The sequence below is a fragment of the Micromesistius poutassou genome, assembly GCF_964030765.1.
Source record: "Micromesistius poutassou genome assembly, chromosome: 4".
Classification (NCBI taxonomy): Eukaryota; Metazoa; Chordata; class Actinopteri; order Gadiformes; family Gadidae; genus Micromesistius; species Micromesistius poutassou.
The window spans coordinates 3,222,823-3,250,424 of NC_140274.1; the positions used below are offsets into that span (position 1 = coordinate 3,222,823).

Here is a 27,602-nt window from a genome sequence, read left to right on the forward strand (position 1 = left end):
TTCATCATTACCTAAACCCTCCCGTCCTAGGTGCTCGCCCAGTCCAGAAATAAGCCTGTGTGTTTTGCACCTCCGACTGCGACACAAAAGGAAAAAGCATAAGTCCTTTTCATTCCTCCTTTCTCCTGACGTTTTCTGGGGCTTGGACGCAGGATTTCACTGTGACACACGGGGTGGAAGATAACAAGGCTGTCAGTCAGCCAAAAGTGGCACTGAGGGGAGATGGTCGCGTGACCGCTCTTCTTCGACCTTCCCTTCAGCTCCAGGGCACATTGATCGACCCGGCCGGCCTATTGATCCGGCCCTAATCCCCAACCTTCCCGATTCGTACATGATAGCAGCCGCCTGTTAGTGGCGTCGTCCTGTGTTCTCTTAGCGGACCAGTTCCTCCCCAAATGAATGAATGAATGAATGACTCCCAAGGGTTAAAGCTGGCAGTCACAGGTGTCCCGACGCATGGGATGGGATGAGGGTGAAGGAAAAGGGCGTGGCGATTCTGAGTCATCACGGGCTCACCCATTAGACCCCGTGCACCTCCCACCTCCACACCACCGTGTGCTAGTGGAGCGGCAGCCACGTGCTGTGGAAGAGGAAGCAGTTGTGGGATTTTCTCTTCTCTGTTGATGCGAGGATTTCATTTCCATAATGGCAGCGGCTAAATGGGCGGGCTCTGCGGGAGGCGGTGGAGAGCGAGTCAACAGAGTACAGTTCTGTTTACCACTCGGCTGCCTCTTCCTGATTGTGTTGATCCGCCGGTGATTGGCTCGTTGGACGCCCGTGGGTGCCCTGTGAAGGCCTCGCCTTAAGCCGTTTGAGATTTGCCCCGTTGGTTGACGATATTGGACTCAAAACTTGGCCTGAGCATGTTTTAAATCATATTTTAATAACTTCATGGGTCCTTCCTATCATTCGTGTGTGTGTGTGAGACAACTTGCTAGAAAGTGTTCTTAGAGACTCCAAACACCCCTGACATTGTTGTTGTTGATGATCTTTTAAAAACGATTGTGATTCTGGAAGTGGGTTGTTTCTTTGACATGTATATGGACCTGTGTTTCTCTGACAAAATGTTAAAATACCAGCCATTAATTCATGCTCTTTCAGTAGGGTGGTTATAGGTAGGTAATCAGGTGGTTATAACACAATACTGGTTGTACTTATTTATGGTAGCCTTGGACACGTTCATAGACTCTGTGTTAGAGGATTGCAAATTGCTGGATTTAATAAGAAGAAATCTAAGCAAATAGCCAAATACTGCTCTGTGTCAGCAAGCATAGGCAGTCTGCATGTATGGAGAAGGCGGTGCCATCTTTACCCGTGATAGCGTTGTATTTATTTACTAATTTGCTTGGCTGTAAATACTTGCACAGTGTTTGTGTTGCTGTGTGAGACATAAATGGGCTCTTTATTAATATTTGGAATGCTGTGTCGTAAGTTTTGGTCATTCCAAATAAATGAAGTGTGTGTGTGTGCGTGTGTGTGTGTGTCCCTTCTCACATGGCCGACCCCAGATAACGATTCCTGACGCTGTGTTTGTTTATCCAGTCCTGGAGACGGGCCGGTCCTTGCAGGACTTTTTGAGGCCTTTTAGAGCGTCATAGACCTCCTCTAATTGAGCCCAGAAGTCACAGTTGACAGGAGACCTGACTTGAACTAGGGAGTGGTGGAGGGAGAGAGATGTCGAGGGAGAGAGCGAGTTGTAGAGTGAGGGAGGGAGGGAGAGTGGTCCAGAGAGAGGGGTAGAGGGAGAGAGTGGTCGAGAGATTGAGGGTGTGAGTGGTAGAGCCTATTCTCATTCAATCCAATGCAATATGGAGAGATTTATGGGGTGCAAAAACAAGCTGACTTATCAACACTTAATTAAAAAAAATAGTTCAGTTTTTAAATGTGATGGATGTGATTTATGAACCGTTCATTAAATTAGATTAAAAAAAATCTCATTGTTTGTCTCAAAGTAAAACGAAATTAAACCGACGTCATGGCAAACGATTAAACACTTTGTGGCCGTCGCCTTTCTTGATTTTGCTCAACTCTGTGTGACCGGTTTTGTCACACACATGTGGCACTTCTCGGTTATTTCTGGCCAGGTAGAGAAAAAAGAGCTCACCGCAATCACCTGTGTCCTGGTTCTGTCCCAGGGATTTAGTTTTAATTTGATTATGTTTTGGTGCCGAGCATTTGAGTTCTCTACAACTATTTAATACGTCCCTGGTGGCTTGGTTTGGGCCGCACCGGAGAATCAGCCAGCGGACCCCATCGTGTATTCTGGGGACTGCTGACTACTGCACCGTTTAATGTCACAGTAATTAGCATTAGGCAGAAGACAACTGTTTTATTGCACAGCAATGCAGAACTGTGCAGAAGTTTGTTAGTGTATTTGAGAGGGGGGGGGGGGTGGGGGGTGGGGTTGGAGTGCAGAGTATCTGTGCTTGCGCTGCCTAATTATCTTCCTCCCATGTTGAGCGTTGCGCTCTCACAGATTGCATGCATTAGTGCTTTCCAAGCATAACTGTTTGCTGTTTGCTCAAAATAACTCTTAACATTCTTTTGTGTATAACTCAATTGTGGATTTCCCTAAGCTCAAATCCAATGTTCCGCAATTTTCCCCCATTTACAAGGATAAAAGATTCAGCCACTGTTAACAATCGGCACTGCTGGTCTCAAACAGGCTTCGATCTACTGTATTTCTCCTCCGTTTTGACTCTTTAACTCTTGTGCGATACCGCAGTTGTCCATTAGGGGGCAACGACACATTTGGTGATGCCTCTGGTCCCTTCTCTCCAGGACGCCACGGTAACCCCTCTCCCCTCCCCTCCGGGGGCGATATTTCGTTCCAGCTCCCTCCCACGGCGTTAGTCAATCAGTCACTTGAGGACAGCCTTGCCACGTTTGTCTAGCCCCTTGGGTCCAGCTGACCGGCTGGACGCAGGGCTTTGTGCACAGCGGTCAACTGAAAATCAGCGCTTTAGGGTGGCCTCCTGAACACACGGGGCGGCATGTGTGTAACCAGAAGGTCTCTAGTCCAATCCCCGGCTCCGCCTATCTGAGTGTCGAGGTGTCCCTGAGCAAGATGCCTCACCCTGACTGCTCCTGACAAGCTGTCTGTCGCCTTGCGTGGCTGACTCCGCCGTCAGTGTGTGAATGGGTGAATGTTGGGCAATATTGTAAAGCGCTTTGAGTGGCCACTGGTTAGAAAGCACTATATAAATGCAGTCCATTTACCATTAACACGTGGTCCAGATTCTGCTGCATGTGTGCCGTAGCTAGAAGGTGGCAGGATTAGAGGTAAAGGTTCTGTGGATCCATGGAGACAGGTTCTGTGTTCGAGCCCCAACCTCTGTAGTCATAGCTGTAGTTATCCTCTGGCAGGGAGACCGGCCCCTACCTGCTCCGTAGAGCCTGTAGATCATCTAAATGGTTCAGATGGTCTCTTAGGATGTCCGCCTCTGCTGAATACTCCTGAATGGTAATGGGAGGTGGGCAGCTGAAGTTCATCCATTTTGTGAAACATTTGCCGGATCACACCTCCTCCTGAATCTGTAATTGTATTATTCATTATTCGTCATCTTTGGAGAGCCAGGGTGTGTTATCCTCTGATGGATGGGCTGCTGCTTGGTCTCTTGAGTTTTGCCCCCAAATGATTTGGTGAAGGCTGAGAGTTCAATTGCCTCTCAACCCAAGGGGGAAGTCCAGTCGGTTACACTTCCTTTAGTGAGAGGTGGTGTGGTATTAAGAGGTGATGGAATGTGGTTATTTTTTATAAACAACTACATTGCTTATGTTGACATTTAAAGATATAAATGAACTGTGGCATGCCAACATGGTTCAGTCTATCAACTGAGAACCTGCTTTTGTCACCCGTCGTGTTGTTTGAAGGCAGAGACGCAGAACGCTGCATCAGTTAGGCTGCACATACTCCTGGTATATCGCTGAAGAATTTAACGCTTCTGGCTGCAAATGTGTATTTATTTTAATTTGTATAGTGTATACATTAATAACCAGGCGTCCTCACTTATTCAGTGTTTGGCTCTGGCCTGCACTGACCTAGTTACATATGTCAATCAAGCCCATCTGGAGACTTCTCATCCCGGTTAGTTGGTCATTATCCCGGCACATAGTTTAGTATTTGTGCGTTTTCGTTGTGACTGGGTCGATCCCCTTGCACCTCGGTCGTTAGTCCGCTACGGTCTACGGCTAAATAGTCCTTTTTTCTTTCTCCTTTCTTCTTCTCTGTCCACACTGAGCTGTGGTTTTTCCTCCACCGAAAAAATTAGTGAGCTGCTTGAAAATGTTTGCTAAAGTGAATAAATATAAATAAAACACAGACCTCTTGCAGAGCAACAAATAGTAATTTGTTGCATGTGCATACGTGACTATGTTTGAACAGCGTTTGAAACTTGAAAACATCATTTCTACACTTAGCTGGCATAGTGTTGATGTGGCCTGAGAGATCTGGGATCCTGCAGTCCTACTGTTCAACTTGGCAGAGGAAGCACAAGGTTTATTTTAGACGTATACTTGGCCATGGATACGGCCTTGTGGAAATGGTTGTTTGACTGTCAGGCTAGAAAAGACAGGAAACAAGAGTCTTGGTGGGACTGGGAGAGTACTGGGAGGGTACTGGGAGAGTACCAGTGTGTGACCTTCTCTGGTGCACCATGGGGGGCAAAGCAACCGATTATGGCTCTATACTTTAAGTCAAGAAATTTTGGATATAACCCTCTTGCAGTACTACAAAAGGAGGGGTGGGGGGGGGGCGGGCACAGAGCCTGGGCCAGAACCACAGACTGACTGGATGGAGTTACGCTGTGGTATTTTAATAAGTGTGTTTCCACAGTGGCCAGTCTACACGGTGCAGGATTTGAGACACTTATTTGCTGTTTACTAGGGATGTGAATAAGTCTAATTTTTCATGGTCGAATAATCAGTGGGTGGTATGAACGAATAATCAAATATTCGATTGTTGGGGGGGGGGGGGGTAGTAAGTAACGACGGTGGACCTGTTCGCATTGGGTGCCTCCGATGCGAAATAACAACGGTGGACCTGTTCGTAATTAACTTATATATAATATTTTATATATCTTATATAATATATATATTATATATATATTTTGAAAATTGGAATGTAATAGTTAGGCTATCAACCTTACTTGGTGCCCTACGCGCAGTGCGTGTTCTGCGTGTGCGGAGCGCCGGCACTGGCCGAGATTCACAAAGGCAGCCATGGATCATCGGCAGACCCGCTGCTAAGCTTTTGGAAATAACAACGGTGGGCCTGTTCGTAATTCATTTATATATTTTGTAAATTGTAAGGTAATAATGTAATAATTACCAACCTTAATTTTGCCCCCCCCCCCCCCCAGGTACTTGGGGCCCTACGCGCTCTGCGTAGGCTACTCTGCGTATGGGGAGCGGCGGCCCTCATCGGCAAGAAATCACTTCATATATTAAATGCAAAATAAACAAACAAAACAAAAAACTTTAACAGTGAAAAATCGAATTTATTCTGGTATTAATCCTGATGAATAAATGTAAATACTGTAATCAGAAATACTTCAATCAGGCTAACATAATAATAATGTAGAACAGAACACCCGACATCAAAACGGCCAAATACACAAGTTTCGTTAAGTTGTAAAACTGCAAAGTCAACTCAAAAGATGAACAAGCATAGGCCTACCTAAAACACAGGCGCTAGGCCACATGCAGAAACGAAAATGAACGAAAATAATCGCAATGGAATTATTTAGTAGCCGAACATTTTGAGAAAGCAGCTAGGTGCGGGCTTGTGGAACGGAGAGAGAGAAGAGAGCCAAAAGGCAGTCTCATCAACCCGAGTTTTTATTTAGGAACAACAGCATGTCCACATGTGCTGGGAGGAGACGAGTGCAGAGCCTATTGACTAAAACACCTGCAGCGGAAAAAACCCGCTCAGCAGGGATGGAGAGGTACGCCTTCACGACACGCAAGAGCTCGGGGTATCTGTTTTGATTCCTTTTCCACCACTCCAGAGGGGCTTAATCAGGGGGAATGCACTGGTCCTGTGAGTATCTCTCCAGCTCCGTCTTTTGGTCAGGTGCATTCAAAAAGTATTCTTCCCCGAAAAAGTCTGCCATCGCTGTCCGGTCGGCGTCTGCCCTACGTTGTTGCTTGTCGGGTGGGGGCGCAGGCTGTTGTGGATGTGTGGATGGTGGTGATGATGGTGCTGTGCTAGCCTGAGCATTTTCTTCGAAATTTAAAAGGACAACAGCAATTCTGTCTTTGACGGCATCTTTCACCTGTCCGATGACAAGAGAAAGGGAAGATATATATATATTATTTTTTTATATAGCCTATTTATATATAGGCGATATATATACGTATATATTTTTTTCAGCCTTTGCTATAAGATAAAGCTTGTATGGTAATCTTGTGGCATTTAGACTTTAATCAAGTTATGCAAATCGTTTGATTTCTCCTACAGGAATAACATAGGCCCTATGCTAACCTAATATTGGGCCAAAATAGGAACACACAAACCTCTTCAGTAGTGAATCGCATGTGCTTGTGTCGCGGGTCCAGGTAAGAGGCAATGAGTGCTACCCTCTGCGCTGTAGGGATGTCACGATACCAAATATTTAGAAGTCGGTACCAATACCAGTGAAAATCCACGATTCTCGATACCATTTCGATACCACGGCAAAAAACAAAAATAAAACAATAAATCCCATGTACTTAAACACACTCATTTATTAAAAAACATTTGAACATTACATAACAAAAAAAGAACAGTGGCATGTAGCCTTCAAGTAGTAAATAAAGTATAAAGTAGGGATGTCACGATACGGGGAGCCGTCGCACTCGCTGCAGCTGCCGTCTTCCATGTTCCCGTGTAGGTGTATATGCTGCCCACGTGACGTCCAGAGGAATTGCATCCTCGGTACCTACGGTACTAAGAAAAACGAGTACCGTCACGTTTTTTGAATTTTGGTATCGACTTGGTACCGAAGTATCGGTTCTCGTGACATCCCTAGTGTCGGAGTCATTAAGAAAGCGCATGGCCCCTGAGGACACAGAGACAGCGCACTAGGGATGTCACGAGAACCGATACTTCGGTACCAAGTCGATACCAAAATTAAAAAAAACGTGACGGTACTCGTTTTTCTTAGTACCGTAGGTACCGAGGATGCAATTCCTCTGGACGTCACGTGGGCAGCATATACACCTACACGGGAACATGGAAGACGGCAGCTGCAGCGAGTGCGACCGCTCCGCCTCGACTCGTCGATAAAAAGAATAACAAGAGTCGCGTCTGGAAGTACTTTGCGTTTGGAACGCTGCGCCGCGCGACTGTTTCAGACGGGACCCGTTTCAATGTTGCGCTTCTAAACACGCATGGTACGACTGCGTTCGGCATCACTTACTTGATGTTGTTTTGATTGAAGATCGGCAGGTTGTAGTAGGTGCGGCGGTGAATGTGTGCGTGCGTGTGCGCGTGTGCGTGTGTGTTGCGAGCGTATGCAATTTCAAAGTAAACAAACCAACTCAAAGCCGATGCATGCATCCAAAATTATTCGTTCAAAACCAAATAAACAAATCAAAAACAGCGTTGCTTATTCGCTTCAAATACTTTTTCTTTTCAAAACTTGGTAATTAATACGGCGCGGTACCGAGCAGTTGAAAACAATGTTGGCGTCTCCTGTGGCTGCCTTGCGCACCTGCGTTATATTACTTAATATTAGGTTGGAAGTTATGTTTTAAACCCCGCCATGCACGCAAGTGTAAACGCCAGCCGCATAGCTGCATGACTGCCTGCTTTCAGCGCGTATTATTATTTTTAAATTATTATTACTTGAACGCTACATGCCACTGTTCTTTTTTTGTATTGTTAATAGTGGTTTATTTTTATTCATTACTTGAAGGCTACATGCCAGTGCCACTGTTTTTTGGAATGTTTAAATGTTTTTAATAAATAAAGTACATGGGATTTATTGTTTTGTTTTTGACCGTGGTATCGAATTGGGTATCGAGAATCGTGGAATTTCACTGGTATTGGTATCGACTACTAAATTTCTGGTATCGTGACATCCCTATCCGACACTGTGCACTTGAACTCTGTGACTTTGCGTGGCTTATCTGCAGATTGAAGCAGGTGCTTTGAGAGCAGTGTTGTGGTGACTGGATAAACCATGGAGATGGACACGGCTGATTCTCCGCAGAGCGCCGTTGTTGCAGTCTTCAGTGATTTCAGCACCGGGATCAGCTCTTCCATAATGTGTCAGCTCTCATCTGTTGGCTCTAGTGTGCGTGCATCTGACAGTTTGGTGAACCTTCTGTCTGACAGCACTGCCGCAATGGCCCACCTCTGTTCGTGGAGTCGTTCGAACATGTCACAGATCGAATTCCACCTGGTGCGGCAGTACTGTATCAGACGATGCTGAGGCAGATTCTGCTGTTCATGCTTGGTTCTCAGGGCCTGACTTGACACAGTGCTGTGGTGGAAGTGGGATACGACTCTGCTGGCGGCTGCAACAACATGGCTTACGGCATTGACTTTGAACCCATCATTTATTGCCAGCTGTAATGTGTGGGCAAAGCACGAGCTTGAGTCCCACTCCAGTAGCTGTGTGTTGGCTAGTAAGATGTTACTTGCATTATCGTGAACACACGCAATTATGTTCCCCTCCAAGCCCCACTCTTCGACTGCTGTTCTCAGCCCCTCTAGATTTTCTGCTGTGTGTCTCTCTGGCATCGACCGTGTTTGTAAGACAGCGCTCTTCATTTCCCAATTTTCATCAATGAAATGACACGTTATTGTAATGTATGATTCCACTGCGAGTGAGGTCCAGGCGTCCGTGGTAATAGCTACTCTGTCCGTTTTGGCTAACGCAATTGCGAACGGACTCTGAGCATTCAGCATGCATCTTTTCGAGACGCGAGGTGATGGTTTTGCGACACGGAACCGTGTACTCTGGCTCTATGTATGCCATTAATTCTCGAAACCCCCTCCCCTCTACTGTACTAATAGGCAGCATATCTTTAGCCACCATGTTGGCAATTAGGGCAGAAGTTTTTTCGCTGCGGCTTCTGTTACACTTGGCGAGCGTGAATAAATGTTGCCATGCTTGATTGGGTGGGTCCCTCATCTTCGTTAACGTTAGTTGGATGCAACTTGAGATGCGACAGCATCGTTGACGTGGAGCCATGGTAGGATAATTTTGTTCCACATATCCCACACTGGACACGATTTTCTTCTATTTTCTTGGAGTGTGCCCAGGCGGAGCTTTTGCGGGACTTGGACATTGTTAGCCTCACAACAGAATAGGCCTACACTCTGTAAACGTCATTACATAATGCGCTGTTGAATGACGTCAGACGCTCTCCCCGTTCCACACTTAATAATAATAAAAAATAATAATAGCAGGGCTGCCAACTTTTGGGTTTTCGCTGGCGTGAGATTCTGTATAATCTTGTAATGCATACGTTATAGCAGGGTCCGCGGGACGGACGGGCGGACGGACGGACGGACGCGTGTTTTTTTTTTTTTTGAAAAAATGTTAATGCTCCAAATGTTAAAAATCGGTTTTGATCCTCGGGAACGAATAATCGAATATTCTGACACATCCCTACTGTTTACTAGTGCTATCTGAGGTTGAGTTCACCGATGACAGCCAATTACGCGCTTCCAGAGCCCAGCTTCCAGCAACATGATTGGTCAATTTGAGCTCCTTCCATCAAACTTTATGAGTAATCAAACCTCAATGTCCTGTAATTGACGTGACTCTAATGTCACAAATGACATCATCTTACTGCTGGACTATCGCACCGTGGGTCGTTTGGTTCATGAAACATCCGATGGCTTTACGTTTTTACGCTACACCATTCGTTGCGCTCCATACATTTTGCTCATACTGTACATTGGCAATAACATAAAGACAACAAGCATTTCAACTCAACTGCAAAGACTGTGTGTGTGTCCGTTTTATTGTCATGGCTTATGATAGGTTTGTTAAAATCGGTTTGTTCAAAGCAGCTCAGTGCTGAACTGTGCGGCTCGCGGTTTCAGTGCCCGTCTTCAGCTCGTCTGTCAGGCCTCCCGTTCCTCGGCTCTCGCCCGGTTCCAATCACTTCTGCCTTTGTCCGCCTTGATCAAGGCCAGCCCCCGCCCCCCCCCGCGCCTTTTCAGTGGTTGAATTAGGCAATCAGGTTGTCTCGTTATGAATAGGCCGCGTCTGCCTCTGGAGTTTTTGCGTGGGATTCCTGGCTGGAGAAAATAATAGCTTTAAATGAAGTGTAGCGGGTCGTTTCCATCACATGTTTCTTTCTGGTTTTAAGTCTATTGTTTGCGAGGGTACACCCACAAACTACTGAGGTGGAGTCTGTTTAAGTGCAGCGTCGCTCTTTTGGTCAGCCACCTTTTTTGGTGGCTCGACCAAAAGCTGCAACACTGAACCGATAAAAAGACCTGATTTCCTTTCAGAGGTTGTCTTCCCCCACCACCCCCCCCCCCCCCCGATCTCTCGGACCGCGAGCAAGCACAATTAAAACCGAGCGGTGCAGACGTACCGGTGAAAGAAAGGGGGTCGCCGGAAATAATTGCTGACATTAGTCAGCAGGAGTGGTGGAGAGTGACGGTCTGTGGGCAGCCTGGGCCGCCGACCGAAGCACTAATGGCGAGATTTTCAATTAGTCATGCCTCCCGTCCGTCTCAGGGCCTTGCACTACATGTATTTATCTTTTGTATTTACCTCTCGGGCGCCCCACTCCCGCAGAGCCCCCCCGACTCCAGGCTCAATTGATCACCGGGGCATGTTTTAGATGTCGTTTACTCTCCTCCCCCGCCTCTCCTTTTCCATTTCCTTTTCCCTGGTTTCTCCTTGCCCTTGCCCCACCGCCCCCCTCCCCGCGTTCCTCATCCTCGTCTTCGGCGTAGCACCGCGAGCGTTGGGGAGGAAATGGGTTTTTGGTTCCACGGTGACAGCCTGGGTCCCGCCCCAGCTCCGGTCCTCTTTGTTGTATTTTAGTTTTTTAAGAGTCCTGTGCTGCCGTGTCTCAGGAGGAGGAGGCCAGGGCAGCCGTCCTCCCTCCTGCTCAGACACACAGCCTCTGAACATAGCTTTTATTTTTCTGTCCTTTCGTCCTTTTCTTTATTTCTTCTTTGAAGCCAAATTCAAATGTGACGGCTTTCAACCTGTCCACAGCCGTGTTTACCGCCGACGGATCGAGCTCTGAGGTCAGCGTGTATGTGATGAAACGGCAGTGATACCCACCCAGTACAAAGATACATCTACACAGTGATACCCACCCAGTACAAAGATACATCTACACAGTGATACCCACCCAGTACAAAGATACATCTACACAGTGATACCCACCCAGTACAAAGATACATCTACACAGTGATACCCACCCAGTACAAAGATACATCTACACAGTGATGCCCACCCAGTACAAAGATACATCTACACAGTGATACCCACCCAGTACAAAGATACATCTACACAGTGATACCCACCCAGTACAAAGATACATCTACACAGTGATGCCCACCCAGTACAAAGATACATCTACACAGTGATACCCACCCAGTACAAAGATACATCTACACAGTGATACCCACCCAGTACAAAGATACATCTACACAGTGATACCCACCCAGTACAAAGATACATCTACACAGTGATACCCACCCAGTACAAAGATACATCTACACAGTGATACCCACCCAGTACAAAGATACATCTACACAGTGATACCCACCCAGTACAAAGATACATCTACACAGTGATACCCACCCAGTACAAAGATACATCTACACAGTGATACCCACCCAGTACTAAGATACATCTACACAGTGATACCCACCCAGTACTAAGATACATCTACACAGTGATACCCACCCAGTACAAAGATACATCTACACAGTGATACCCACCCAGTACAAAGATACATCTACACAATGATACTTCTATACAGTGATACCACCAGTACAAAGATACATACAGTGATGCATGTAGTTGTGTTGCTATACTGTAGATGGGGCCCATGTAGAGAGATTGGGCAGGTTGATGGTTGGGCTTTGACCCCCAGGTGTGTGTGTGTGTGTGTGTGTGTGTGTGTGTGTGTGTGTGTGTGTGTGTGTGTGTGTGTGTGTGTGTGTGTGTGTGTGTGTGTGTGTGTGTGTGTGTGTGTGTGTGTGTGTGTGTGTCGTAAACAGACAGCGCCATAGATCTACACATAACAAACAGACGTCCAGTAATGGCCCCATGTGCTGTGATTTATCTCCTCACCGTGATTCATGTCCCCAGCGCCGCGGCATGCGTCCATCACATTTGTCAACGTGTGTGTGTGTGTGTGCTGCTCTGTGTGTACATCACAGGTACGACAAGGAGGGTCACGCCGTGGAGGGGCAGTCGCTGACTGAGATGCGGGGTGGCGGAGGTGGCGGAGCCAGCACCAACTGGAAGACCCTGAGCGACGTCAAGACGGAGCACCTGGGCCACGGAGACAAGGTGAGGCCCCCCCCCCCCTGACACGCACGTCATCCCCCCGACACCCACAGCATCAGCGTCTGGTTGGCGTGCCGACGGCGTGGGCGTTGTTATTCACGGCACGTCCCCCTGTGTGTTCGGCAGCGGGCTCAAGGTGAGGCCATCAAGGCGTCGGCCGCGCAAATCCTCGGCACTTGGTCAGGATCCTCTGACGCTTCTGGAAGAGATGGAAGGGAGGGAAACGCAGGACACGCGGCGATTTGTTTTCTTTTCTTTCCTTTTACGAATTCGATTTCTGAGGAAGTTCCTCGTTGCTTGCCGCTTCCAAAGGTTGCCACGGTGATGGATCGGGCTCATCATCGAATTGGGCGCGGTCATCGGGTGCTCGTTTTTAAGTGACTGTGGGTCTTCCACGCTGTCTCACTCCGTGAGGAAGAGGGAAGGAGGGAGGAGGGGGGGCGGGGGGTGAACGTCCGCCGGGTCGTTAATCACCATGTCCTGGGTGTCCTCTCGCTGACCGGGTTATGTAGATCCAGCCCAAACGGCACTCAGCACTTCATATTGATCCTAATGGGATAACCCCCCCTTACCATGCCCCCCCACCCCACCCTGCCTGGGGCGCTCGGTAATGAAACGATGGGCTCTGCCATAAGTAAAGTGTTTTAATGCAATGCTTTAATTTCAGCTCGTAATGTAAGGACTCCGGCTCGCTGGCTGTGTCTCTGTGTGTGTGAATAGTGACGGGTGAGAACGCTGAACCTGTGTGAATAATTAGTTTGATTTGTTTGCATACATTCTTAATGTGTGTTGTTCCATTTATTAACTTCATATCGCTGGAGAATGGAACTTTCACTTTTTTTTTTTCTTCATGACTTTTTGCTCCGAAAACCATTTTAGGCTTTAGCTGAGGGCAATAATGGGAAACTTTGGGGGGTTTTGAGCAAAGGGGACACCAAGGATGACACCTCCACTTTGTGGAAAACAAAAAGCACAAAGGTACACAGCGTCTTAACAAGGACACCGCCGCTCCTCAGCCTCCTGCCCTTCCTCAGCCCCTTGCTTTGATGTGAGGAGTCACAGGGGTTATTGGATTACGTGTGTGTGTCTCTTTGCCTTTTGCCTTTGCTGTGTGTTTGTGTGTACTGTCGAGTGTGTGTGTTTTCCGTGCAGATTGCTCTGCTCCCGGCTGTGAAAGTGGAGCCATTGTACCAAGGCTATAAGCTTTAATGCACGCACGGACACACACAGAGAGACAGATACGGACACACACGCAGATACGGACACGCATACACACACACGGACACGGATACACACACATGGACAAACACATGGATTCACAAATACACACATGGTCACCCACTCTCTAATCTCGTTCCCCCATCACCAGCCACCAGAACTGGGCCGTGTCGCTATATAACCACGATGTGATGCGAGATACGACAGCTCCTCGGCTCAAAACATCTGAGTAATCGCATTGACGTTATCTTCTCGCCCCCTTCTTAATGGTCTCTCCGCCGTCAAGCGGTCCAATTCTCTGAAGTTATTACCGCGGTACGGTCTGAATTAAGGCGGACGCCGGTGGCTGTTTGGGCTCAGCGGTACCAGCGCTCATTGTTTCTCCCGTGTTTCTTCTTGGCGCGGAGCGCTCGACGCAGAAGGCCGTGACAAACTAACCGCCGCAAAGTTAGAGGCATCCACATCGCTTTGGGAGGCAAATTATGACGAGGGTGCAGACGGTCTGGGTAGCCAGTGAGTCTATGCGAATACAATACACACTGCGGTCTTGGCAGCAGTGGCTCAGGAGGCAGAGCGGGTTGACTTGTAATCGGAAGGTTGCTATCCCCGGCTCCTCCTAGCCGAGTGTCGAGGTGTCCCTGAGCAGGACGCCTCACCCTGACTGTGCCCGACGAGCTGGCTGTCGCCTTGCGTGGTTGACACCGCCATCAGTGTGTGAATGTTTGTATGAATGGGGGAATGTCGGACAATAATTGTAAAGCACTTTGAGTGGCCACTGGTTAGAAAAGCGCTGTATTAATGCAGTCCATTTACCATTTGAAATGATCTCGCTGGTTTTGCTCTCGTCCCGTTTCGCCCGAGCAGCCTACGTCTCGTCCGTATCCTCCGCCTCTTCATCCCGCCGCTCTGCCACATGGACCGCGGTCATCAGTGTCTCCATCTCGTCTGCATCCTCTTGTCATCCTCCATGTCCTCTTCATCTCGCCGCACTGCGGTCATCGGTGCCTCCATCTTGTCCGTTGAACATCGTCCCCTCTTCCCATTGGCTCACGCCGCTCAACGGCGAGAACAAGAGCGAGGGCGGAGCGAGCGTGACCCCCGCGACGCCGCACGTTTGTCCTCCTCAGCGTGGGCCGCGCCGGCGGGGGGCGGGGGGGGGGGGGACTTTGAACTGACAGGAAGCAGAAGCCTGTCATCTCAGGCCGTCTTGAACCTGGCTTACCTGGACCCAGACCCCCGCTGACGTAGGGAGGGGTGGGGGGGTGATGCAGGGTCAGGTTTTCACTGCACTCCCTTGACCAAGATCTGCCACAATTAATTGCTCACCACCCCCCCCCCCCCCCCCATCCCTGTCATAAACTCTTTGTGTCACAATCTCCGATATTCCCAACGCGGGGGGCTTGCCCTCTGACACGCGCTGTCCGGTCTCCGGCGAGCCGGGCGGACATGTTGTACACGGGATGTGACAGAGGATGGCAGAACAGCGTTTTCGGACGCTCCCCTGTCACCGTTTCCGCGCTGTCTCACCGACGTGACGTCCAACTCCTAATTGACAAGCTTTATTATTTTTTGTTGTTGTAATTGTTGCTTTTTTTTTGTGAGAAACTGCCACGGTTGTATTTGGTTAAATCAGGAGAATCAGAAGTCTGTTTAGAGGGGGGGGGGGGTGAATTCCTCTCTTTTTGCCAATGCCGTTAACTGCTTTTCTGAAGTGCTTATTTATCTGAAGTGACATGATATCAGATGTCGTGCGCACAGTGCTAATTGGGGTCGAGGAACTGTCGTGGCCTGACCCGGGGGTCGGCAGTTGGCAGGAGGAGGACGGAGGCGGCGGATCAATTCTAGTTTTCCTTCAGTTTATTTCCTCCAGAGAACAGGAGGCTGGGCCCCGGGCCGCAGCCTGGATATTGAGCGGTGGCCAAGACTGTAAGTGAACAGGACTCCCGGGGGGCGTGGGTCCCTTTCCTGTTAAATCCTTTCTTTTTTATTTTCCACAAGTCTGTTCCTTTTTGTCTACGGTTGAATCACAACAGCCAGAATGCGCAAATATGCTTTTTTAAGCCTAGTCGTGCAAGCAGGGCATTAGGAATCAACAATTCTCACCCGGATTAGACGCTATTACAGATGCCTTTTAGCCCCGGGCGGTTCTGTGGTGTTAACATAATTAGACTTACACGGCAGGATGATTGGTAGGTCTGCTGTTGGTGCCCCGGCTCCGAGGAGGCCACTTGTCACCGTGCTCACTGACCCCCGAGGAAATGCACCTTTAGCCAGGCAGTGAACCTCCATCCCACCCCCCTCCGCACCCACAACCCAATCATCTTGAGGGCCAGCGGGGCGATGGATGGACGGACGGACAGAGGGACGGAGGGTAGGAAGGAGGGAGGGAAGGGGGGAGAGCAGGTCCAAAACAAGCCGGCTCGTTGGGGCGTGAGCACCCCGTCGGAGGTGCTGGTGGGAGGACAACCTCTGTTGACACTCGGTGTCTCCTCACCGCCGCTGTCTCTTAAGGCTGCTGTCACCGCACCACACCGCCGGGCCTGACCATCTTCCCTGGCACGCCGGAGGGTCGCCCATGCGGGGTTCACGCATTTAAAGACTCTTCGGTCCGGTTTTTTGTGACGCTTCTCTCGCGGCAACACGTGCACTAATTAGACGAAGACGAGGTCCGTGAGGCGGATCTGTCGGATGGCTGCTGGGTTTATCGACACCTGATGGACGGCGCTGTCATTTCTACGCAAAACTAATGTTTCTTTTTTTTTGTTTTTTTGTCAGCCACATGTCGGAGTCACCTGTTACGAGGAACGGGCTGTTCCTTTCCTTTGGCTGTTTTCATCATAATCGCACATCTCCTGGGTCTCCCCCCAAACGCTTTGCCACTCGGGCCCGGTGATACCATATCTCTGCCCTCGCCGTTCTGCAGGGGGGCGGCAGAATCGTGTGACTTCAGCCGCCCCGCACTACATGACAATCAGAGCCAGCTCCAGCACCCCCCCCCCCCCCCCCCCCCCATCTCCCGACTGACTCGGCAGACCCATCACAGGGGGTCTGTCGCCTGGCGGGTTGGAGCCTTTAAAGGCCGCGCCTGCATTTCATCTCTCCCCCCTCCCCCTCCGGCCCGCTGTCTCCTTTCTCACAACTCGCTTTTCGGTGTCTTTTTATAAATCTTTCACTCTTCAGTGAAGGTGAAGGAATCTGTTTCGGAGAGCCTGTTGACATGCGCACGGCCTCCATAATTCTCATAATTTACATTTTCTCATACTGCTCATAAATACGTGTGGGAGACACGTCGTAGCTTTGCATTTGTGTCGGAGCGATGCATGCAGATTTCCGTCAAATTATGCAATTCATTATTTTGAACCTCCCAGTGTTTGTCCTCTGTCTTAATGTTAATACAATGTTATTTTTAATGCGTTGACGATGGCATCGCTCCTAACGAATGTCTCACCGCACGCAGCCCTCACGTGGACAGAAAGTTGGAATCTACATTAATGTGTGTGTGTGTGTGTGTGTGTTTCTGTAGGCGGACTACTTCAGCAGCATCGCCACCATAGTGTACCTGCGTAAGGAGAACTGCCTGTACCAGGCCTGCCCCAGCCCAGATTGCAACAAGAAGGTAGTGGACCAGCAGAACGGCATGTACCGCTGTGAGAAGTGTGACAAAGAGTTCCCCAACTACAAGTACCGGCTCATCCTGTCGGTGAGTGACGTACACACGCAAAACCACGCACAATCACTGGCACGCACACACACACACACATGAGACACACACTGGCGTGGGCACACACGCACACGTCACAGACACGCACACACCCGAGACAGACAGACAGACAGTCAGTCCAAGACACACACATAAGGGACAGTGCCTGCGGTTCCAGGGCAGCCGTTTAGTGGGCCAGGGCCAGACCTCTCTGCTCAGACGTTGGCTGGGTGCCTACTTGAGACAGTTGTGTTCTTCTTTTTGTGTTGAGACACTCAGTTGTGTTCTTCTTTATCCGTCACACTGGTTATAAAAATACATGTTTATTTGTTTTTATGTTAAATTCTGCATGAGGCGGTTATTGTCTTTCTGTTTGACTTTCTGTGCTTTCTGGTTTTTGCAGGGATGAACTGAAATATAGGCCTATTCTTTGTTTGTATGGAGCCGAAATACATGAAATATCACCTTTTAAATTTAAAAACGCCTTCAGTCAGCGAAAGCGCCCAGCCCTTTTGGAATAAGCATATTTTTTTGTTATTGTTTTGTACCATTCAGCCATCAGCATATTGCCACCGAACACAAGCGGTAACATAAGCTGTGAATCTCTCTTCCCCCGTATGCATCACCGTACCTCAAGGTGTACATACGGCCTCATCGTGAATGCATTCATCATGAATACCCACCCATATGGACCGGAATCACATCTCCTCATGCAGCTCGCACACATGCTTTAAATAACGTAAAGACACCGGTGGTGAAAGGCGGTTTACGATTCCGCCTTCGTTCTCACCGACTCCTCGTTTTCCTCCACTCTCTGGCAGGCCAACATCGCGGACTACGGGGACAACCAATGGGTGACGTGCTTCCAGGAGAGCGCCGAGGCCATCCTGGGCCAGAATGCGGCTTACCTCGGGCAGCTTAAGGACTCGGTGAGCACCCCCCCCCCCCCCACGGCTGAGCTACCAGTCTAGCCGAGTGGAGACCCGGTGCTGCGTGAACCCCCCCCCCCCCCCGATCTGAAACACAAATGCTCTGGCACGAAGCACAACAAACTAACATTTCACTGCGTATAAATAAGCAGTGTATAATGTGTTCATTGGATTCAAGGATTCACACCTTCTGTGCGTGTGCGTGTGAAGAGGCGCTCATGAAATAATCCAAGCCGGTGTTTCTTCAGAGCGGTGTGTCCTGTTAGCGCTCATTAAAAGCTAGACTGTACAATGCCGAAGGGTTTAATTGAAATGTCCCCGCCGTGTTTCCCCTCCAGAACGAGGCGGCGTTCGACGAGGTCTTCCAGCAGGCCAACTTCCACACGTTCGTGTTCCGCAGCCGGGTCAAGCTGGAGACGTACAACGTAAGTCCAGCGGACGTCCGCTGACGTCTTCAACACAGGGAGGCGTTCGCTTGGGTGCAGGATAGATGAACGCTCAGGGGGTCTCACAGCCCACACACACGTTGCCTCTGTTCATCCAGGATCTATAACCGCTTCCGGTTTAAGATCCCACCCGTAGGTGTCCCTGAGCAAGATGCCTAGTCCCAGGCCTGGGCAACAAAACGATAAGTTATCATATCGTGATAGACCTTTGATCAATATCAATATAAAACATGTTCAATATATATCGATAAGAGACTGCACCACCGAATCTAGCAGCTGGTTTTGTTATATAAACACGGTTCCATATTTACTTACAATATTTGTGTTTTTCAGTGTTGTATCGACATTGGAGTATTTAGCAATGAAGAACAGTGGAAGATCATAGTGTCAAACAGAAGTGTTTAAATCCAGCATGGTAATTCCTAGTCTTATTAGGTCATTAAAATGATGAATAGTTATCGATCAATAGGATCAAGTTATATCATGATGTCTTTCAGCCACATTGCCCAGGCCTACCTAGTCCGCTACCTGCTCATTCATGATGTATGTCTCCTTGGACTCAAGCTAAATGCTAAGCACCTACAATCCTTTTAAAGGGGCATGCTTTAAACTTTGTCTTTTACCAAAGGTGAAGTGTCTTCTTTTTGAAAGCACGGCACACATTCAGGCCTTTGTGATTTCATGCACAGTCTCACCCAATGGTTTTTAATGCGTTGCTGCCAAACAATAAGCCCACAAATGCGATTCAAAATGGTGGCGATCTTTTCCCTTTCCATACAAGCTGCCTATCTTGCGGAGCTTTGTGTCAGGTGAACTCCCAGGTGGGTGAACCTCTCCCACGGTCACGTCTCCCACGGGCTGCACACAGAAAGCTCCCTTGTTGTGATTGTCGTGGACAGCAGGGCCTGAAGGAACCGATGGGGCCGGGGCTTGTAGCGCGAGGTCTGGGGCAGAGCCAGGCCTGCGGTGTGAGGCAGGGAGGAGGGCTTCCACATCCGTCCTCCCGTCGGTCACACAGCTCAGTGGCTTCATCCTCAAAAGTGCCTACTCTGCTTCCACAAGGACACGCTCCTCCGCCCTGCAGCCGCCACAGCCCCCGTGTCCCCCCACACGACACCTTCACCGGGCCCTCGTTTGTGTTCCTCTGTGAATGCCGGCTATTGTTCCCGGGAAGTGGAGAGGAGGTTGTGTTATGGACACACCGATGATGTGGTACACACGGGCCTCGGTACACCGGGGGAAACCACCGGCGTTTATCAGAGCTGTCAGTCGGCGGAGATAAAGTGGTGCAGCGTTTTATTTATTCTCCGTTTCGTTTTGTGACACAACCTCCACGCTTGTGTGTCGCAGTCCTCCGGTGTTTGATGTATTTGCTGAAGCGTTTGCAGCACTGCGCTGTCAAGTCATTGAGAGGCGTTATTGTAAGCAGGTTTCTGAAGGGCACACTCTGTACATATTTGATGAGTCTGCTGCTTTTCTTTTGGTCTGTGGGGGAGGTTGAAACTTATTATACTTTGAGATCATTTTATCGGATCAAATGCAGCGACTTCAGGAATCGGTGTATGGTAGGGTTTAGAAATACCTGTGAAATGTAAAAATGATCGGTGAATCGATAGGGATTTAGTTTCTTGGGGAAGTACAAAGTCGATCTGATTGTACTCCCATTTGGTAAAAATCGCAAACGCCTTATCAAGACACATCCACACAGATCTAATATTTTGGAACTTTGCAGTGGATATAAATCCTCCCTTCTGACTTTGACTCTTGTTTAGCACTCTTCCCACTGTACTGCTGGTCACTGCGAATTTCTCCTAAGGGGGATTAATAAAGGACTATCTTATCTTATCTTGACTGTGCTGGAGCTCCACAGCTCAAACCCGTTTACAATATCAGAACAGGGATGAATGCATGTAGGTCATGACTTCTGGAAATGTCGCTGGATGAATATCCCTGTCACTTTTTAAACTTGTCAAGTGTCTGTCTGTTCCCTCTCGCCCCGTTCGCCACGTTCCTCACACTCGGCCGGCCGTCATTACAGCTTTTTTTTCACTTTCTAATCACTCGGCTGGTATTTAGGATGTGAGTCACCCCTGCAGGCCCCCTGTCTAGACATTTTAACACATTTTAAATGTTTTCAAAACGGTAGGGCCACAGAGGAAGGAGGCGACGTGTGTGTGTGTGTGTGTGTGTGTGTGTGTGTGTGTGTGTGTGTGTGTGTGTGTGTGTGTGTGTGTGTGTGTGTGTGTGTGTGTGTGTGTGTGTGTGTGTGTGTGTGTGTGTGTGTGTGTGTGTGTGTGTGTGTGTGTGTGTGTGTGTGTGTGTGTGTGTGTGCGCGCGCGCGCGCGCCAGGGCTTTTCAATCCCGCCCAGTTTGAAAGAGATGTGTGGCAGGATTTGCATAGCAAATGCCTGGGCTGATGTTTTTTTTTTTTTGCCCACACAAATCCTGCTTCTCTGGCAAGAAGAGACCAGGGCTAATCACTGGAGGAACGGGGTGAGATCAGCCATGGAGCTGTAGGCCAGGCCAGGGCATTGCAGGTGGTGTTTTTTGTGCAGAAAGGGGGACTTTCGAAGCCCAGATAAAACAGTGGGGAGGACTTTGGGGAACAGAACATGACTAGCGGCGTCTTCCTTCCTCGCACGCTCACCAGCAAATGTCACACACAAAGTAACGAGTCTCAACTGAAATAACAATTTACTCAGAAGATCTCAACCGCTGTATTTTGTATACAGTTGTGTTGAGGTTCGATTTTCTTTCTTATCTCTTCAAAAATGACCTGATAGGCCGGGGGAGGTTCCTACACCCGGCTCTCTGCCGCTCACACGTCGTGAGGGGTGCCTTCAAGTGGAACGACCTTGCTATGAAAGGAGAATGCGGAGGAAAAAAAAGCATAGGTAAAAAGAAAGTGTTTAGTTTGTTGGAGTATTAACTGGAATAGTGGAAGAAGAACAGGGTTTAATCCTATTTAATATTTTCTTAATGGACTACTTTTTGAATTAGGTCTCCCACTGCCTGTTGTTTCGTTAAATTGGCCATTAACCAGAAGCCCCAGGATTGGTGTGGCTCCATACGACCCACATTAACGACTCTGATCACCGGGTCATAAAAGTCACACTAAAACCAACCATGGGCGACACAAATAAAAGAAATGGGGAGTCGATGATATATCGGTGCATAACCAAAGAAAAAGAAAGTCATTAAAATGTTCCCAAAGATTTTTGATAAACCACCCATTCCGGGCAGGGCCGTTTTGATGTGAGGAAGTAGCGGCCCCAGCCTGTAACTTTCTCTCGTTGGCAGGGGGACCTAGTTGTCAAAGCCCTCCGACCCCACGGGTGGATGATGGATTTAGGGCCCCAAACTAAGGCCCTGCGCCTCAGGGGCCCGGGCTTGCTGTACGGACCTCTGTTGTCCCGTTGTCCTGGTCTTCTATGAATCGACCCTGACAGTATCTCCTCTTTTTAGTCCCCTAAAAACGGCCCAGAATCCAGCGGGGGCTCAGATGATGTTTCTCCGGAGATGTTTTTTTATTTTTTTGGCGCGCTGCACCGTCAAATCGTTCCACGCTTATTTCCGGCGGCTGCTTTGGGCGAGTTAATGCCTGCCGTGTCCAGAGTCCTCACTTTTGGCACAGCTCAATTGGGTCCATCGCACCGGGCGGGTTGAATTAATGCCCGCCGAGCTGACCCGTGTCTGCAGGCAGCAATCTTCCACCGCATTGCTTCAACATTTTTCATGTTATTCTTGGAAGGGAAAAAATTCTCTTTGCAGCCTTTTTTTTTTTTTTTTTTTTCTCTTTTTAACCGAAGGCCTGTCGCATGGAAATGTATTCCGGTTTTCGCCCAGCTCAACGTGCTCACTGCCTGTGCACCACTCGACCGTGTTACTAAACACCCAGCAGCACTCAACTTTACCGTTGTGTGTGTACAGTGGATTACATCCATGGATTACATCCATTCTTACACAGCCTCCATCCATCGATTCATTTACTAAATTCTAGTGCAGGTACAGCCACAGCCACTGGCGCTCAAATGTGGACGATATCAGAGTCTGAACAACCCTCTAGACCGGCTTGATCTAGTCATGACATGATGGGCTTCCACAGGGCAGATGTAGCAGAGCTCTGGCACTTCATCACCAGAGAGTGAGTCTACCAGCCTAGGTAGCTACCACTCTCTCTCTCACACTGTAGCTAACAGCTCCTCTCTCTCTCTCACTGTAGCTAACAGCTCCTCTCTCTCTCTCACTGTAGCTCACAGCTCCTCTCTCTCTCTCACTGTAGCTCACAGCTCCTCTCTCTCTCTCTCTCTCACTGTAGCTCACAGCTCCTCTCTCTCACTGTAGCTCACAGCTCCTCTCTCTCTCTCTCTCTCACTGTAGCTCACAGCTCCTCTCTCTCACTGTAGCCAACAGCTCCTCTCTCTCACTGTAGCTTGTAGCTAACAGCTCCTCTCTCTCTCTCACTGTAGCTAACATCTTCTCTCTCTCTCTCTGTAGCTAACAGCTCCTCTCTCTCTCTCTCTCTCTCTCTCGCTCTCTCTCTCACTGTAGCTAACAGCTTCTCTCTCTCTCTCTGTAGCTAACAGCTCCTCTCTCTCTCACACTGTAGCTCACAGCTTCTCTCTCTCTCTCTGTAGCTAACAGCTCCTCTCTCTCTCTCTCACTGTAGCTAACAGCTCTCTCTCTCTCTCTCTCTCTCGCTGTAGCTAACAGCTCCTCTCTCTCTCTCTCACTGTAGCTCGTAGCTAACAGCTCCTCTCTCTCTCTCTCACTGTAGCTCGTAGCTAGAGAGAGGGGCTGGTAGCCTTGAGCTAGTAGCTGGTAGCTTTAAGCTATTGGCTCCTCTCTCTCAATGGAGCTTTAAGCTACCAGCCTCACTCACTCACTCACTCACTCAGCTCGTAGCTACCTGTTGCTTCAAGCTACCAGCCCCTCTCTCACTGGCGCTGGCAGCTAACAGCTACCCAGGGAGAGAGAGAGGGGCTGGTAGCTACAAGCTCCACCCTGCCAACACCGTGCCCCCTCCTTCCCCTCGTGCCGTCAGCCGCCGCCCCGAGGGAGCCCGGCCAGGCCCAGGGCTAACGGCAGAGCCTTCTCACAGAGCCAGCCAGATGCAAATCCCTGCAAAGCCGCGGGAACTAACTGTAGCACCACCGCTGTTGCTGTTAACACCGTCAGCACGCACAGATGCTGCCTCGCCCTCAGGGGGTGTGTGTGTGTGTGTGTATGTTTGTCGTGCACTGTGTGTTAAGTCAAGGCACGAACGCACACACAGTCTTCGTTTACTTGATTCCCCCCATCCTTATTCAGCGCTATGTTAATGTGGAGCCCCCTATAGCTCGGGCACCTCTAGCCTTGTAGCAGAGTGCTCAGCACCACAAACAGCCTGCCTAGAGCTAGCCTGTCTAGCACTTAGCCTGCCTAGAGTTTAGCCTGCTAGGCCAGCTTAGCACTAGCCTGCCTAGCACTAGCCTGCGCCAGCCTGCCTGGCCAATGCTAACCCTGCCCGGCGCTAGCCTGAGCTCAGCTCTGCCCATCAGCCGCCTCGCCCCACAAACCAGTGGAGGCGGGTGGACCACCACCAGGGCAACCGTACCCCTATAGGGCTCCTGAGGGGCGTCGGCCTTGCGTACATAATGTGTTGTTCTTGCATTGGTTCATTAGCATATTTAGCATAGCCGCGTAGCTCGGGGGGGGGGGGGGGGGGGCGGCGCGGAGTGAGGGTGGACCCGTGCATCGTAGCCCCTCTCCCCCGCTTATGTAAGGGATGCCGGGGGTTACTCTACCTATTTGGGCGAGGACAGCGTGTGGATCTTGTTAAAATAAAATGTCAGTGCCAACCCGATCGGGGATGATTTACATCTCACCTACATGGGTATAAGGGGAGATTAATGGAGACAAAGTGTGTGTAACTGCGCTTTAAACGCGGAGAATGATGGCCCCGGCTGCCAATGACCTTCTCCTGTCTAGACGGCCGTGAAGGTGGGGATGGCGTTGATAAAAAAACGCCACTACTCCCATTTCTCTGTGGTGATCCTCATTTTAATGGCAGTCGACGCCACAGCGCTGCCCAACCCGGGTACGATCATATCTCACGTTGAGCCCACCGTCTCTCCCGGACTGTATTTCAGGGGAGGATTAATTGGGATTACTGGGAATAACTATACTCTAGAATGCAGCGCAGAGTTTGTTTAAGGAAAGTTATTGGATGGTAAGGATGCCTCGAGGGTATTGGCATCATTATCTTTACTGCCATGTTGTCTTTAAACGGGGCCTATATCCTCGCAGAAGGGACGGCAGGCTTCAAACAAACATCTGAAGGGCCTCGCAACATGTACAGAAGCTGTGTGTCTGTCGCTCTGTGCTGCTCCCACCACCGCCGTGCGTCTGATGGCTTGTGAGCTGTCCTCAGGCCTCACTCTTTGTTTGTTTGTGTGTTTGTTTGTCTGTTCCCCTCTCTAGGACGAGTCTCGGATCAAGGCCACGGTGATGGACGTGAAGCCCGTCGACCACAAGGAGTACAGCAAGAGACTGATCATGAACATCCGCAAAATGGCCGTCTAGGGGAGCTGTCTCTGTGATGTCCGGTCCGTGTTAATAGCTCATTTTCTTTAGTGTTTTCCTTTCTACCGATGGCGCCTGCCCTGTTTCGGCTCCTTTACGTTAAACCCTCATTTCCCAGCTCTTCACCTCGTAAGGCGTCACAGGACGTAAAGCAGCGGTTGGCTGTGTTGACTGCTTTGATTGTATATACATAACTGGTTTGTAGATTACTGGTTCTCTAGGGAACTCCAACAACATAGATATAACAGAGATAACAACACGTTTTGGTTTAAATAAAAATGGAACAAAAGCTAATAAACTGATCAAGGATCGCTCAGCTATTGCGAATAGGGACAGAAGTGTGTGGTTTGTGCGTGTGCGTGGTTTGGTTAACCCTGGTGCACGTTTGTAAAATGCCATTTGGACCTGGCGACACCTGATAAGACGGTCTGTTCTGCCGGGGTTCGCGAGACGAGTAACAAGGCAGAGCAGACCGCTGCGGAGCCGACAGGGAACGGGAAACACAGCGATGTATTTATGTTGTTTGGTTTTGTTTTGCATTTGTTTTTTTGGGTCCAATGCTGAAGAATTAAAAAATATAATCAAAATGATCATGGTTCTCCTTTTCTCTTTATTGTACTTTTCTAGGAAATCTCTCAAATGACCCGAAATACAATCGCCTTGCTGTTTATTACAGAACCAGGGTAGACTCGCACGTAGACGAGTTGTCAGCAGGGTTTGATCACAGCGTGTTTAGCGGCTGGTCCACTGAACTCATCTCCTGGGACCCCCCTGAAAGTGTGTGTGTGTGTGTGTGTGTGTGTGTGTGTGTGTGTGTGTGTGTGTGTGTGTGTGTGTGTGTGTGTGTGTGTGTGTGTGTGTGTGTGTGTGTGTGTGTGTGTGTGTGTGTGTGTGTGTGTGTGTGTGTGTCAATTTAAGAAGCTTCACAAACCTTTACTGTCCAGCTGCTGCTGCGACGGCTATCCTACATTTCTCGTTCTCCACCAGACTCCTACGTTATGTCGTACACGTCTGGTGTTGTTCTTATTATTCCTTCTAAACTGAGCTGCGAAACGTGACGTTTCCCAGCCTCTGCTGCTGCGGCGCGTCGCTCTGTGTAAACGCCTCCCAGCACGCGGCGGCTGGGTTCTGCGGCCGAGCGGCTGGTGTGTCTGCAGGCTCGGTCCCGCGGTGACGCGCAGACCTAATTAACCGCTAATTGGAACCTGGCCTGTTCCGCCTCCGTATCCAGTCACGTAATTAAAATTCTGCATTATATTTTCGTGTGTATTGTGGTACTCTAAAATTAAATCAATGTTGCGGTTTAATTAAAAAATAAGGATCATTGTTTAGCGAGGTTCTGTTGCGATGGGTCTCCCGTGACCTGTGGACTATATCCTCGTCCTCACTCCACTCTTTGGATTCCCTTGCTATCTGCAAATGGGAAACGCAGCTATATGAATAAAGGAATATCGCACGGCGGGCAGCACACACCTATTTCCTTGTTCTAATTTGTGATTATGTCGATTGCACGGACCGTGTTCGGTTGAAAATTAGATCTTGTTGCACGTCAAATTGATTTTCACACTTTTCCTCCCCCTCCTTTTCCTTTTATTTGCCCGGATTAGACTCGCTCGTACTTACAGCGGCGATAACATGCATCTCCTCAGAGGGGGAGGGGAAATCCGCTTTAACACAGGGGGAGCGTGGGCGGCCGACCCTCACGACCTCCGGTGGCTTTGGCCCGTCTCGCCCAGGAGCTCATCTGCAGTAAACATTGCAAGAAGAAAACTAATATAACATGGATTTGGGAGGCTTTTTAGCCAATGAGGGCGCTGGAGGGCAGTGTGTTGGAGTAGTATCCAGCTGCAGCCCCGGAGCTGGAGCCTGTGGGGTGGCAGGGGGGCCTGTGGGGTGGCAGGGGGGCCTGTGGGGTGGCAGAGGGGCCTGTGGGGTGGCAGAGGGGCCTGTGGGGTGGCAGGGGGGCCTGTGAACGGAGGCCTGTCGAGCTGCCGCACCACAGGCCCCGTTACCACACTACAGCCCCCATCTCCGGGGCTGCAGCTGGATGCTATTGGTGTGTTGGGCCGCTGTAGCCACCTCCCCAGTGCAGGGTCCTGACTGTATTTGGTCCAAAGCCATCCTGTCTTCTGCTAATGGCCGGCTAAAGTAACAGTTTTGACTCTTCCGGGGGGACTCTTTGAAGTCCCCCGTGATGCTGTAAGTTGGAAGATTCTGGGGCGACAGTGGCTCAGGAGGTAGAGCGGGTTGGCTGGTAACA

General features: G+C 49.4%; 1 protein-coding gene across 1 annotated transcript in view; it reads left to right on the forward strand.

Annotated features, from left to right (window-relative positions):
- The window catches only part of rpa1 (replication protein A1), a 38,713-nt gene extending 12,781 nt beyond the window's left edge, over nucleotides 1–25,932 (forward strand). Inside the window, exons 13-17 of the mRNA XM_084467350.1 lie at nucleotides 12,356–12,488; nucleotides 17,227–17,403; nucleotides 18,225–18,332; nucleotides 18,671–18,757; nucleotides 25,241–25,932. Coding sequence (XP_084323476.1) covers nucleotides 12,356–12,488; nucleotides 17,227–17,403; nucleotides 18,225–18,332; nucleotides 18,671–18,757; nucleotides 25,241–25,342 — 607 coding nt within the window. The 3' untranslated portion in view covers nucleotides 25,343–25,932. The remainder of the gene's footprint in view (nucleotides 1–12,355; nucleotides 12,489–17,226; nucleotides 17,404–18,224; nucleotides 18,333–18,670; nucleotides 18,758–25,240) is intronic.
- The last annotated feature ends 1,670 nt before the right edge of the window (nucleotides 25,933–27,602 follow it).